This window comes from Myotis nattereri (assembly GCF_964212035.1).
Source record: "Myotis nattereri genome assembly, chromosome: 1".
NCBI classification, from domain to species: domain Eukaryota; kingdom Metazoa; phylum Chordata; class Mammalia; order Chiroptera; family Vespertilionidae; genus Myotis; species Myotis nattereri.
Window position 1 is genome coordinate 89,169,798 of NC_138075.1, and position 15,215 is coordinate 89,185,012.

The 15,215-nt window shown below is 38.0% G+C and overlaps 1 protein-coding gene across 1 annotated transcript in view; it reads right to left on the reverse strand.

Moving 5' to 3' along the window:
• Nucleotides 1-5,732: 5,732 nt before the first annotated feature.
• LOC308518486 (uncharacterized protein) overlaps nt 5,733-15,215 on the reverse strand; it is a 33,448-nt gene continuing 23,965 nt past the window's right edge. The window contains exons 6-8 of the mRNA XM_081090236.1: nt 11,472-11,578; nt 7,952-8,042; nt 5,733-5,960 (exon numbers count right to left, since the gene is read on the reverse strand). Coding sequence (XP_080946362.1) covers nt 5,844-5,960; nt 7,952-8,042; nt 11,472-11,578 — 315 coding nt within the window. The 3' untranslated portion in view covers nt 5,733-5,843. The remainder of the gene's footprint in view (nt 5,961-7,951; nt 8,043-11,471; nt 11,579-15,215) is intronic.

Consider the following 15,215-nt stretch of genomic DNA (forward strand, 5'->3'; position numbering starts at 1 on the left):
CCACCTCCTGCACGCCCCCTACTGGGGACTGAGCCCACAACCCAGGCATGTGCCCTTGGCCGGAATCGAACCTGGGACCCTCCAATCCGCAGGCTGACGCTCTATCCACTGAGCCAAGCTGGCCAGGGCCTTTTTAAAATTTCTTGACTGCCTGCCTTCCTTTCCTTCCTTTCTCTCACCCTCCTTCCCAGCTTCTTTTACCCCCACTCCTTTTTTTTCCTGGCTCCTGATTTTAATCTTTGCTCTTTTTTCCTTTGACTTTTTTTTTTAACCTTTTTACTGATACTTCCTTTTAGTGTTTCTTTTTTCTCATTCACTTTTTTTATCTACCTTCCTTCATTTATTCCCTATTATTTCCTTTTTTTCACTGTCTTCTTTTCTTTGCCTAACTAACATCCATCCTTATTTTTCTCTCCTTTCTTTCTTTCCTTTCCTCCTTCATCTCTCATTTACCCAACCTTCCTTCTGCCCTCCTTCCTTCCTCTTTCCTACTTTCTTCCCTCCCTTTTCTTTCTATCATCCATCCATCCATCACCTCTACATATCTCTATTTTCTATTTATCATCTAGCTAGCAAGCAACCATCTATCACCCTTATTTTACTGTATTTTGCTTTTTAAACATCTCTCTGTCCCAGCATTATATCCACAATTTTACTTGATTTGTTACCGTCTCTTTTTCAAACATTTTGCTCTGTTTCTATCTTTCTTTCTTGCCCTCTCCCTTCTTCCTTCCTTGGTTCCTTTCTCCCTGCCTCTCCTTTCCTCTTCCTCTCCCTCCTTTTCTGAATGCCTCTTGATGACTTTTCTCTCTTTTTCCCCTCTTCTTTGCTTTCTGGCCTCCTCCTCCTCCCTCTTTCCCTCCTCCCTCTTCCTCTTTCCCACCATTTCTCCCTCCTTCCCTCCACCCTTTTACCCTCCTTTGCTTTGTCCTGGATTACTTTTTGCCTTTTCACCTTTCCCCTTCTAACTGCCCTCTTTAACTCCCTCCCAGCCTTCTTCCTCTCCTTTTCTCTTCCTTCTTCTACTCCCATCTTACTGACTCGTTTTTTAAACTCTTTTCTTTCCTTTTCTCTTTACTTTTTTCTTTTAAAAATTTTTTGTATTATCTTTTTTACTGGCCTCTTTTTATAGTCCTACCTATATCTATCTGAAAATCAAGTTATCAACATACCTATCTTCATTTTACCTCAACAACACAACAAAATTTTATTTCGTTTTCTTCCTGGCTCCATTTAACAAAACTTGGTTCCTCTTTTTTTCTAACATTTTTACTGGCTTCTCCTTTGTAAAGTCTATTTCTGTCTATCCATTATGTATGTTTTATTGTATTTCTTAAAAAGTATATTTTTATTGATTTCAGATAGGAAAGGAGAGGGGGAGATAGAAACATCAATGATAAGAGAGAATCATTGAGTGGCTGCCTCCTGCCCGCCCACACTGGGGATCAAGCCTCAGGCATGTGCCCTGATCAGGAATCGAATTGTGACCTCCTGGTTCACAGGTCAATGCTCAACCACTGAGCTACACCAGCCACAGTGTTCTACTGTATTTTTAAACTGACTTACAAATCCTACTTGATTCCTTACTTGCTCCTGCTTTTCAATTCTCTCTCTCTGCTTTTACTTTTTTCATACTCTCCCATCCCTTTTAAATGTTTTTTCTTCTCCCCTTCTTTTATTCCTTTTCTCCATGTTTTTAAAACTTTTTTCTTCTATTTATTTATCATCTGTCATCTTTATTTTAGTCTTTTTTCTTTTTCCTCAAATGTCTTTTTAAAACTGCCCCACCCCCTAAATTGTACCTGAATTTCTCATTGGTTTCTCCCTTTCAAACTTCTCTTACAACAATCACATTCTCTCTTCTTTTTTATTTCACTTTTTCCAGCTGTCTTATTATCCTTTTAAAACACAACCATAGATTCCACAGCTCATTATGCTAAAAATAAAGTAAGCAGATATAAGATAGCCCTTGCTGGTTTGGCTCAGTGGATGGAGTGTCGGCCTGCGGACTGAAGGTCCCAGGTTCGATTCTGGTCAAGGGCACATGCCTGGGTTGTGGGCTTGAGTGCAGCCAATCAATGATTCTCCCTCATCATTGATGTTTCTATCTCTCTCTCCCTCTCCCTTCCTCTCTGAAATCAATGAAGATATATATTTTTTAAAAAGATAAATGAAACTCTAACCCCTAACCCTGACCCAGAATACCATGCTGGTGTTTTAAAAGGATGCAAGTTTATTGTGCCCATATCAATGTGCTTACAATCTTTTAATGGCTCACTCTGACTCTCAGAATAAAATGTGATCTTGTTTGGTTGGCATACCATGCCCATCCTGACCTGGCATCCAACTACTTCATTAACCTCATGTAATCCTATCCTGGCCTCTAGTCACACAAAAGTATCCATTATGGTACAGCATAGAAAATATAGTCAATATTATTGTAATAATTATGTTGCCAGGTGGGTACTGGAAATATGGAGGGGAATATTTTGTAAAGTACAGGATTGTCTAACCACTATGCTGTATACCTGAAACCAATAAAAAAAATATTGAATGTGAACTATAATTAGAAATACACACTGTGTATATATATACATATACATACATATATATGTGTATATATATGTATGTATATATATATATGTATATATATATATATATAGTACTCATTATGCTATATACCTCTGCACAGGCTATTCCCTCTACCAAGACCATCTTTCCTTATCTTATATCTAAACTAATGTGTCCCTGCTTGGGCCACATATTTTAAACCCTCCTTACGTGTTCCCCAGTTTAAGGTGGAAAGGACTTGTCTTCAAGTTCAGGTCCAGAAACCTGTTGCTATGTACTGAATAAAATGACATTTCCCATTTGTAACAAAAATAATGAATGAATAAGTAAATAAATCTTACATAATTAAACCCTAATATGCAAATCGACTGAATGGCAGAATGACAGGTCGCTATGACACACACTGACCACCAGGGGACAGACGCTCAATGCAGAAGCTGCCCCCTGGTGGTCAGTGTCCTCCCACAGGGGGAGCGCCGCTCAGCCAGAAGCCGGGCTCACAGCTGGTGCGGTGGCGGGAGTGCTAAGGAGCAGCAAGCCCAGCTTTTGGCTGGCAAGCACAGCGCTCCTGCCTCCATGGCAGCACTAAGGACCCCTCAGTGGGGGAAGGCATCCCAGACTGCGAGGGGGCGCACGAGAGGGGGCAGGCACGCCGGGGCTGAGGGACCACCCCCCCACCCCGTGCAGGAATGTCATGCACCCAGGCCTCTAGTAAATAAACTAATTAATGTGTGCTTGTCCTCCTTACAGTTAAGATCCTTCAGGATAGAACTAAGTGTTCATTTTTGTGTCTGCGGTGTCAGAGTGCTATACAGTGAGCTTAAAACATGTTTGTGTGATTAGTTAGTGCAATTAATAGTTGCACGGCTGAAAATTCATCAATACAAAATACTTTACAATGTCTACTGATTATAAAGTTTTCATGAAATTCTGCAATGTCTAAGTTGTGGTATCCCTAAATAAGACATCAAGGGCATCTGCATTAGTAGAGGGGTTTAGAGGTTAGATGAAAGAAAGCGGTGACAAAACTTGGTGAAGTTCAATACTTTTAAAGGAACATTGGCAGAAAAAAGTTCTAATGCCCTAATAAGCAACTTTATTTTTTGTTTTCTATCAAATTTGTCATATATTTTGAGGTAAAGGACATTTACTGTAACCTTAATGTTTTTAGTTCTTTGAGCACAAGTAATGCTAAATGAAAAAAGGTTTTTCTTTTTGTTTTGTGTATTTTTCAGTTGGCTGCTGAAATATGAATATATCTTATGTACTACCCTTCTACCCCCTGAGCCTTCTGAGACCATGGAATGGACAGCAGGGGGTAGAGAGGGTCACTGAGGCTAAGGAGCGACAAATAGCTAGAAGTGAAAAACTCCCAACAACAAAAAAATCTCCTAAAATAAGAACTTATCTTTAAAAAACATATATATATTTCAGAGAGAGGGAGTTAGAAACATCAATGGTGAGGGAGAATCATCGATTCTCCTGCACGCCCCCTACTGGGGACCGAGCCCGAAACCTGGGCACGTGTCTTGACCAGGAATTGAACTGTGACCTGGTTCATAGGTTGACACTCAGTCACTGAGCCACACTGGCCTGGCAGAATCTAGCTTTTATAACTACAGTAAGTGTCTCTACACAAATATATAGACATCAAAAAATAAAGTTAAATAACTTTAACTTGCAGAACATTAATATTGGTATAAGGATATCTCCTAAATATACTATCGTTCTAGTATTTGCCTCAGGCATTTATTTAAAAATGTTAGTATATACATGTCACACAAAATACTTTCAAATATTTTAGACCTTTTTTTCGGCCCATTTTGACATGTCTAAAATCACAGCAGTGACAGTATTTAAACAATTGCCCGTTATTTCTGTAATTTTAATCACGTATATATGGTAACCACCTATAATCTGTATTTTTGACTATATTCCACTGACGGCTGAATTCTTATTTTTGTTTTACAGATGAGGGGCTGAATGATTTGAAACTAGGTTTACAAATAGATTTCTCCCCTCAGGGCTCTGAGTATTGCTAGTGTTCTCTACTCTTCTGGCCTGTCCAGGGCATTCTATCTAGAATGGGAGCTCTGGCATTCACCAAGAGCCATAGCAGCATACTTTGCTTTAGAGGTTCATGCTGCTGAGAAACATTTAAATATACACTAGGGTGATTGGGATTTAGAGTTTAGGACATACTTTTTAAGAATAAGTACAGTATAAAGTGAAGTTCAGTAACTGTTACATGCTTGTGATTATGTGCCATATTGCTAATAAACTCATTTTTTCATGGATGAATACTATGTGTATTTTATGTAATGCTCTAGAACTAGTTAAGTGTTCAAGTTTTTGTTGTTGTTAATGTTTTTATTGATTTCAGAGAAAGAGAAAGTGACAGAGAGATGGAAACATCAGTGATGGGAGAGAATCATCAATCAGCTGCCTCCTGCACACACACACACACCCCACCCCCCACCCACTGCGGATCGAGCCCGAAGCCTGGGCGTTTGCCCTGACCAGGAATTGAGCCGTGACCTCCTGGTTCATGGTTGACACTCAATCACTGAGCAACACCAGTGGAGCTTAAGTGTTCAAGTTTTGATGTTCCATTGTATTCGTTAAAAAGTTTTGCTTTTCCTGACTTCAAAAGAAATATAGTCATTATAGAAAAAAATACAGAAAAGGAAAAAATAAATCACCAGTAACTGTTCCACCTAGATATACTAATAATCTCTATTTACTATATTTTGGAGACTATCTTTCTAGTTTTGCTTTTCCCTAGCAACTGTAATTATTTTTTATTTCAGTCCTTGTGCTAGACTCTTCAGATAAAACTGTATATAAGGAATCTGACACAAAGAAAAAAAAAGGAATCTGACAGAACAGAGATCTAATAATTGGAATGCAATGTAACTTAACCTTCCTCTCCACCCTTCTCTTAATAGAAGCTACTTCTAATCTTTTATTTTTTTTGTTATATCTGGACTTGGTATACAGAGTTAATGACTAAAGAAAGACATATTTATATTTGTAACAGAATAAAAGAAACTAGAGGAAAACAAAACATTTTCAGGAATTTTAATTAAATTATCACACAAATCAAAGTTACAAATATACAAATGCAACTATTTAGAAATATGTAAACATATGTACAAAGACTAGAAAGGAATACACACAAAAAATAGGTGTTTGGGTGTTGGGGTTATGTTTCTTTTTCATTGTTTTGTAATACTCAAAAAACATTATATTGCAATAGGACTATTTTAGTGCTAGAGAATCTTATATAAATGTATTTGTTCAAGAGCTTCCCTGTTAATATCGTTTTCTGGGTATACATCATAGTTCAGTGGTACCTCTTCAACCCAGGAAGATAACTGTATACTAACCTGGAAAAGAAAAAGATTATAAACAAACAGGAAAATTATAGAATAATCCTATTTTCTGGAAGAAATCATGACTAAGTAAGTTACTAAACACAAAAATTTTTTTAAATATATATTTTTATTGATTTCAAAGAGGAAGAGAGAGATAGAAACATCAATGATGAGAATCATTGACCGGCTGCCACCTGCACGCCCCCCACTGGGATTGAGCCTGCAACCCAGGCATGTGCCCTGACCAGGAATCGAACCATGACCTCCTGGTTCATAGGTTGACGCTCAACCCCTGAGCCACACCGGCCAGACAACACAACAGATTTTTATTACAATGAGTAGGACTAAGTTCTACATGGTGCTACATGAACAATTCTTTTCTTTTTATTATTCACATGAACAATTTTTTGTTGTACTAAATGGTCTATGGATTCAGGAATTTAATTAGTTTACTCTGAGATTTTGAAATTTTAAAGAATAAAGAAAGTAAAGAATTGTTTTAATGTACATAATTTAATCATCATTAGGTTTAAACAAAATTCTAAAACAACAATGGCAACACACAGAAAACTGCTCATATATACACAGTGCTGGTGCTAAGGAGTTGTATAAGCAGGGCTAATCTCCCTCCATAACCTTCGTCAGGCCCTTCCCTTCACATTGAAAACTTGAGTCTCCATGACAAAGAAATTCTGGAGCCAACAATGGATATATATCTGTTTAAAGAAGTTTCATTAAATATGAGAGCAATAAAATTATTCAAGAATTTATAATAAGGACTCTTGTAAATATTAATTTCCAATGGTGGTCAACACAAATTTATGTATTTAGTGTGAAAGTTATTTTGGTAAAATAACTGAATTATTTCAATATATTTAGAAATTATAAATTTGAGACCACATATTTTAAAAGGTTTGTTTTGACCTGGCCAGTATGGCTCAGTTGCTGGAGCATTGTCCCATACACCAAAAGTTACAGGTTGGATTCCTGGTCAAGGCACATACCTAGGTTGCGGGTTTAATCCCTGGCCAGGGTGTGTGTGGGAGGCAGCCGATCGATGTTTCTCTCTTACTCCAATGTTTCTCTCTCTCTCCCTTCCTCTCTCTAAAACTCAATAAAAACATATCCCCGGTTGAGGATGAAAACATAATAAAATTAAAGGCATGTTTTTATGAGTATGGTAAGATCACACACTCAGGAGGCAGGGATCTCATGGGGAAGAATGAAGTGGGGGAAACTGGGAGACTAACATCTTCTCTTTATGTATCTATGGATTACTTCCCTTGTTATGGCAAACATGAATGACTTCTGTAATTTAGATGATTGACGAAAAAATTGTTAAAGGTGTTATTGATGATTGTTTAGATTTTTTAAAGGAAAAAAACCCAGATACCTAAATTTGGCAGTGCTTACATATAAGGAAAGCATGACTAAAGAAAATAATAATACTGTATTAAGAAATACAACACTATTTTTCATCTGGATCTCAAAGAGCTTTACAAACACTAATTAACCATTGTATAAGGATCAATAAATTGGGTTGAATCATATTATTAAATATCAGCCTTATTCTATATGAAAAGTCTGAGCAAGAGAGGTTTGTGTAAGATTTCAAACTGACTTAGAGGCTAAACTGCGCTGCCTCCAGTTTATTTGATTCTACAACCTTGAATAACTCTGTTCCTTTTGTTCTACGGGAAAAGTTATGATGTGGTTGTTTAAAGCCTCTTAACATTTAATAGCATTTGTTCTCCAGAACTGTAATCCCACAGCTAGAAAAACTGGGTGGAGAAGCAAAGGAGTTCGTATGGAGGTAAGAATGGCAACTTGGGAGCTCTTGAGGCTAATTAACCACGAGCCAGTCCTTAAGCCATGAATTCTTGCTGTTCTTTTTATCATCTGTCACTGTATTCAGACAGAACATTTCTAGAATATTGTAACAGCTATCAGAAAAAAGTAGAAGAAAAGTTTTGACAATAAAAATGCGAGGCAGGCTTACATACCTGAAGACCTGAGAGAGACTCTTCAAGACTTGGTACCGTCACCAGTAACGATCCTTGTTTCCTTACGTTATGGCTGATACATTCCCAGGCTCTGTAACACGAGAGGCATTATGTCAGGTTTTACCAGACACTGGAAGTCCTTTTAAAATGCCGATGACAAAAGAAAATGCAGCACAAGTGGTATCTCAAATGAGCAAAATTGTTTGCTTGCAGAAAATAGGACTGCAGTAACATACTGGAAATTGGTCAATTCTTCAGTTCCAGAGAGGTGCTGGGAAAATTGTGAAGTCACAGTTGACAAGATTTAACGAGATCATGATTTGAGTTACTACAAGGCATTGTGAGGCCAAAACTCAGTTTCAGGACCAATTCAGAAGTCCAAGCTGTATCAGTTAGCGGCTCTTAAATTTCTTACAAAGTATGTAAAAAATAATGGTTCTGCAGAAGGGAACTGGGCTGAGGGGTAGAGGTGGGGCAGGGTATTGGAGAAAGGCTATAGAAACAGACACCGAGCAAAAAATAACAGTAAGTCAAAAGCGAAATCATACTTTATTTGGCTGCCATAAATATTCAATGGAAAGACTTCTGGACGATATGGCACCTGAGAAGTTTAGTGGGACCAGCCCCAGGTTTAAAGCATGATGAAATGCCATGTGCATGTGTGCGTCAGAGGGCAGTGACTGCCCAGTTCTGATTAATCTTCAGTGCAGACATGAACTGGATTTCTACGCTGAGTCTTGAAAGTACACCCCACTACTGGGGACTGATGGTCAGAAAAAGCAGGGATGTGCATCCCTTGCAGTGGGGCAGGTGAGCAGCTGTGTCATTTGCACTTATTTTAGTTATAGCAATGGATATTAAGTTTAGTACATTCTGGAGTTAACTAGATAAAATGATACAATTTCTTTTTTCCTCAGGCTAGATCTAAAATCATGTAGCAGTGTTTGATAATAAATATCACCATGGTTGGGCTAGAGCTGTTTGCGTGTGTTTTTTCCAGTGGTTCCTTAAAAATGACATCTTATAAGTTTATTTAAAAAGAATGAAGAAGCTAAGTATACTGGGCATGACTCTCAAAAACAGAACTTAATATTTCTGATAAGCTGTCATGGTAGTAGTTGTATCTGTTTCACCTACTGAGAAAATACATAGAGGCACCTTTTATTTTATCTTATTTTTAAAACAGTTTTATTGATTTTAGAAAGGAAGGGAGAGACAAAGAAACATCAATGTGAAAGAGAAACATCGACCAACTTTCCAGAGGTGCACACTCTCACCAGGATAGGACAACAACCAAGCCGGCCAGGGCTAGAAGTACCTTTTAAACTAATACTTACTTTACAATCTGGGTGTTATGCTATAATGAGATCTAACTTATTCTGAAGCCTGAGCCTTACCTGAGTACACATTTCTATTATTATGACATATTTTTGTTTTCTTTTATGCACTAACTCCTATAGCAGCGGTACCATTCCACTTGTCCTCAGATTCTGATTAAGATTAAAAATCTCTGGAGGGTATATGCTGTGCCACCTATTCTCTTTTACTTACTACAATATAAAATTAATGAGTAAATGACCAGTTTTGTCAGAACAATTCCAATATCAGAATGATTTACCATATCGTCTAACCTTTCTTCTGTGAACTGTCATTCAAGATGAAGATAAAATAATTAACTATGAGAGTCACATAACCTAGCTAGATTTAGAATTCATTTGCTAGACTAACTGAGGGAAAATGACTGAACTAACACAGGTGGCCAATATCTACTTAGTGAATCATGTAGAGCTTGTGAATAAATGCACCAAGAGAGTTTTGAAAATAATGCAAATATGCAGTGTTTCCAGTATCAAGTTCGGCAGTAGCTTTCATCATTCCTCAGCATTCCAACTCTTTATATAATAAATCTCCAAAGAGTTTAGGGTGTTTTAAAACTTCTTATACAACATAAACCTGGTAATATTTCACTTTCCAACAATTATGTAATGTTTTGACTACCTATCATTAATTTAAAAAGATAAAAAGCTAATCATACTTTGTCTACTGGAAATTAAGTCTAAAAAGGGCATTATAATTAAAATAACTTTGCACATTGTAGAGAGTAGCTATAGGGTTAAGCCTCGGATTGGCCTGTGGCAGAGCCACAGACAAGTCCCAGCTTAGAGGGCACAGCCCTTTTACCATAATTAAGCTTGACCTTATGATGCTCCCTAGATTGTTCCTAGGTAGCTAATGGGCTGTGGGAGGTGCAGCAAGTGCTGCCTAAACAAGTGAAACTCACAAGAACATTGTAACTATGGTGACCGCTACCTTGTATACCTCTGACTATAAAATAAAGCCTCAGCTTGCCGGCTGGATTTCTTTCTGTGTCCTCATCCAGGCACGGGAGTTCCACCGAGCTCCAGCTACATTCTCTTTGTCTGTCTTTTCTTTAATCCTTCATCGCCCCTCCTCAGGCTCACGGAACCCTTGGCTGTGCTGGCACGGTACAGCACATGTTGTGTTTCTGGTCTTTAGTCTGTGACCAAAAAAATCACCCCTCATTCTGGCTGAAATTTGATTATATGATTAGCTTTCTGTTGAAGCAGTTTCTTTTTAAACTATTAATTTTGTAGTGACCTTAACCTAATGGCTATGGGTGTGCATATGTGTGTGTGGGAGAGAAAGTGGTGGTCAGGGGCAGAATACAGAAGGTGAACAGGTGGCAGAATAAAGAGGTTTAGTCATTCAGGATTCCACTCAGTACTAACTGTTTATGGTCTGTATTATATGCACTTTTTCATTTCTCTGAGGTAATCCAAACATTCGTCTAATTCCCTTTCATGCCAATGGAAAGGAGCTTTCCTGTATCTAAAGTATGCATATGCCCTTATGATAAGTAAGAAGTCAGCAAGCCTAAGTAGCCATAAAGTTGGTGTCTCAGACTACAGACTAGAGGAATTTTCTAATCAAAGGAACCTATAGGTCCTTATGGGTCACAAAGCATTAAAATGTGGCAGAGAAGTCAGAAAAATGATCACAGACTTGCTAATTTTTTCATTACTTGAATAGTGGAATAAACTTCTACTATTTATTATCCCTTAAAAACATTTTTCAAGTTTGATAATCACAATTTTGGTTAATACTCTTATATCTTGTTTTATATTCAATTATAGGCATTAGTTAATTCCCATCATTTTATGATATATGATGATATATGACATATTTTTTTTAAGGGAAAAAAAACCTGAGGCAGAAAAAAGTATAAAGACCCATTAGGAAGTGATATCTTATTTCATCCCTGACGGCTAAGCAAATGCTTGGGTCATAAAATATCATATCTGCCTAAAATGAGATGCAATACTTTACAAAGTCAGACAGTTTATTTTTATTTTATATAGAACATATTTCCTTTTGAGTATAATCTCACAGTTGAGGTCATTTTTAAAAGTTTAATATGAAAACACTTCTACTCTACCAATCCCTTTTCATACTTTGCTGGTAACAACAGACTTCTTGCCTGAATAAATAACATACATACCTGGCCTGTTCTGCCTCATCAAGAAAATATTCGAAGACGTTATTCATTATAATAACATCAGCATTTTGCAGAAGTGAATCCTGGGTACAGATGTCTGCATGAAGCACCTAAATAAGAATGAGTTCATTTAAGAGAACAAAGATACCACAGCATACGATCACAGAACTACATACTGGGTCAATAATGTTGTGAGGTAATATGTGAAGTTCACCCTAATTCTTAAAATGGGAGAAAGTATCTAATAAAAACGATAAACTTGTGAAAATTTGTTTGTTTATATGTAATTATTTATAAATTCATAAGTATGCTCTTTTGACTCCCAGTTCAGAGCTTTTTTCCACTACAGTGGTACCCCCTTATCCGTGGTTTTGCTTTCCATACGGTCAGTTACCCATGGTCAACCATGGTCTGAAAAAGTTAAAGGAAAATCCAAGTAATATATCATTCATAGTAAGTTTTAAATTGTGTGAACTGTTGTGAAATCTCACACTGTCCTACTCCATCCTGCCCGGACATGAGTCATCACTCTGCCTAGCATATCCACGCTGCACATGCTACCCACCCTCTGGCCACTGAGTAGCCGTCTTGGTTATCAGATCAACTGTTGGAGAATCACAGTACTTGTGCTCAAGTAACCCCTTATTTTACTTAATAATGTCCCCAGCTTTGTGCAGTGGCAGTATTGTAACCAATGAGGTTTATTCGAGGCACGATTATTGCTAATTGAAAGAAAAAATAATGGCCCCAAAATGCAAGAGTAGTCATGCTAGCAATTCAGATATGACGACAAGAAGCCAGAAAGTGCTTCCTCTAAGTGAAAAGGCGAAAGTTCTCAACTTAATAAGGAAAGAAAAAACTTGTATGTTGAGGTTGCTAAGATCTATGGTAAAAACAAATCTGTCTATGAAATTGTGAAGAAGAATAACAAATTCATGCTAGTTTTGCATTGCATCTCAAACTGCAAAAGATATGGCCACAATGCATGTTGGGTGGTTAGTTAATATAGAAAAGTCATTACATTTGTGGGTAGTAGACATAACAGAAAATGTGTTCCTATTGACAGCACTGTGTTGCGCCAGAAAGTATTGAGCCTATACAAAGACTTCAGCAAGTGATCCCCTGAAACAAGTGACACCAAACTATTTACTGCAAGTAACAGATGGTTTGGACTGAAAAATATTAAAATTACTGGAGAGATGCCATTCACATAACTTTTACTAAAATATAATTGTTCTATTTTATTATTAGTTACTAGAGGCCCAGTGCACAAAATTCGTGCATGGATGCAGTCCCTAGGCCTGGCCGGTGACCAAAGTACAGGCGTCTGGCATGGAAGGGCAGGTCCCAGCTGACCTCTGGGCCCTGGGCAGCACCAAGGCCTCTGCTTGCACCCACCTTGGTCTGGCGCCACCTGCTCACCTGCTCCACCATCCGACCATGGTCCCGCTCTCATCGGGGCCCAGCTGGGCTGGCAGCACCTTCACTGCTGCCCGTCCAGCGCTGCATCGCCAATGCCCACCATGTTCCGCACCACGCCCTGGTGGTCAGCGCACATCATAGTGACTGGTCGAACTCCTGGTCTCCCGGTTGAACGACCGCCCCAGGGGACAATGTGCATATTAGGCTTTTATTATATAGGATTGTTGTGAGTTCTTGTGCCTAATTTATAAGTTAAACTTTATCATAGGTATGTATGCACAGGAAAAAACAGTATATATAGAGTTTGGTACTATCAAATTTCAGGCATCCACTGGGGGTCTTGGAACGTACACCACACAGACAAGGGGAGACTGTATCAGGGGTTGTAAGAGTCATCAAACTCTTGCTCCACCATCAATGAAGTTTGTACATTTAGGTAGTCAGGGTCCTCATAAATAAAATAGAATAGTATCTGTCCTGACTCATAGATCAAATGGGACCATAGAAACTATAAAAGTAATTTATAAATTATAAAAGGTTAATATACTATGTTAATTGGCCTTGTCTGGCTCTTCATCTAAAATACACTAGAATATATTATCTGTCCAAAAAAGCAAACAAAACTATTTAAAAACTATATACCTCAAAAGTTAACTCAGACCACAATCATCAAGTCTTACAGACTACGGGCCATATAACAAGAAGAAACATTTATTTGCTCAAGAGCAAAGCAAACAACTTTTATTTTAATTATTCTTTTTTTTCCATTTTTTATTTTTTAATCATCACCCGTGGATATGTTCTTTATTGATTTTAGAAAGAGAGGAATAGGGAGAGAGAGAGAGAGAGAGAGAGAGAGAGAAACATCGATCTGGGAACTGAACAACAACCTAGGTATATGCCCAGACCAGAATTGAACCCATAACCTTTGGTGCATGGGACAACACTCCAACTAACTGAATCACCTGGCTTGGGCAAACAACTTTTATTTTAAAAAGAGAAAAGGTTTAACTACTTTGTATCACATAATTTCTTTCCAAATAAACATGGTCTTACAAATATATAATATTCAAAATGTTGTGGGGACTGATTTTTAAAAATATTTTCTCTTTTTTTAAGTAATAAAAATACTAAAATAATTTAAATAAGATGGTCTAGAACAGGGGTGGGCAAACTTTTTGACTCGAGGGCCACAATGGGTTCTTAAACTGGACCGGAGGGCCAGAACAAAAGCATGGATGGAGTGTTTGTGTGAACTAATATAAATTCAAAGTAAACATCATTACATAAAAGGGTATGGCCTTTTTTTTTTTTTTTTTTTTTTTTAGTTTTATTCATTTCAAACGGGCTGGATCCGGCCCGCGGGCCATAGTTTGCCCACGGCTGGTTTAGAATCTCTGAAGCATAGGTTTAACATGTTCCTGAACACAGAAAAAAGTTAATCATTTTAAACTTCCTAAATATGTAGCTTAGATATAAAACAGGTATGTAAATTAACCTACTGATACAACATAGCTTTCACACAATTTCCTTTTTCTTTCCCATCTCTGTTCACTCCCCCCATCCCCACCCCACAGGTAAGTTAAAAAAGAATCAGGTGGATTAATTAATTATGGCAACTGACATAAGTGCTTGCTCTAGAGCAGCGGTTCTCAACCTGTGGGCCGCCAACCTTTGGGTCGCGACCCCTTTGGGAGTCGAATGACCCTTTCACAGGGGTCGCCTAAGACCATCGGAAAAGACATATATAATTACATATTGTTTTTGTGGTTAATCACTATGCTTTAATTATGTTCAATTTGTAACAATGAAATTAGGGGTCACCACAACATGAGGAACTGTATTAAAGGGTTGCAGCATTAGGAAGGTTGAGAACCACTGCTCTGGAGGTTCCAGGGAAATCCCAAGGAATGGTTCTGAACAAAATGAATGCTAACAACGTGGAGGTCACAAGGCAACTAAGATCAATTTAACCAGTTTCTAATGGCCATCTCTTATGTACTAGATACTGTGTAGGAAAATATACCATGATGAATGAGATATCTACAATATCTACGCTCAAATACGCTATAATCTAGTAATGGGATGAAACAGCTATGCTGATAACTCTATAAAAAATGCCATAAAAAAAAGAAAAGCAGGATATGGCCCAGCCGGCATGGCTGTCAGTGGTTGAGTGTTGACCTATGAACCAGGAGGTCACAGTTTGATTCCTGGTCAGGGCACATGCCTGAGTTGCAGGCTAGATCCCCAGTGTGGGGCATGAAGGAGGCAGCCGATCAATGATTCTCTCATCATTGATGTTTCTATCTCTCTCCCCCTCTC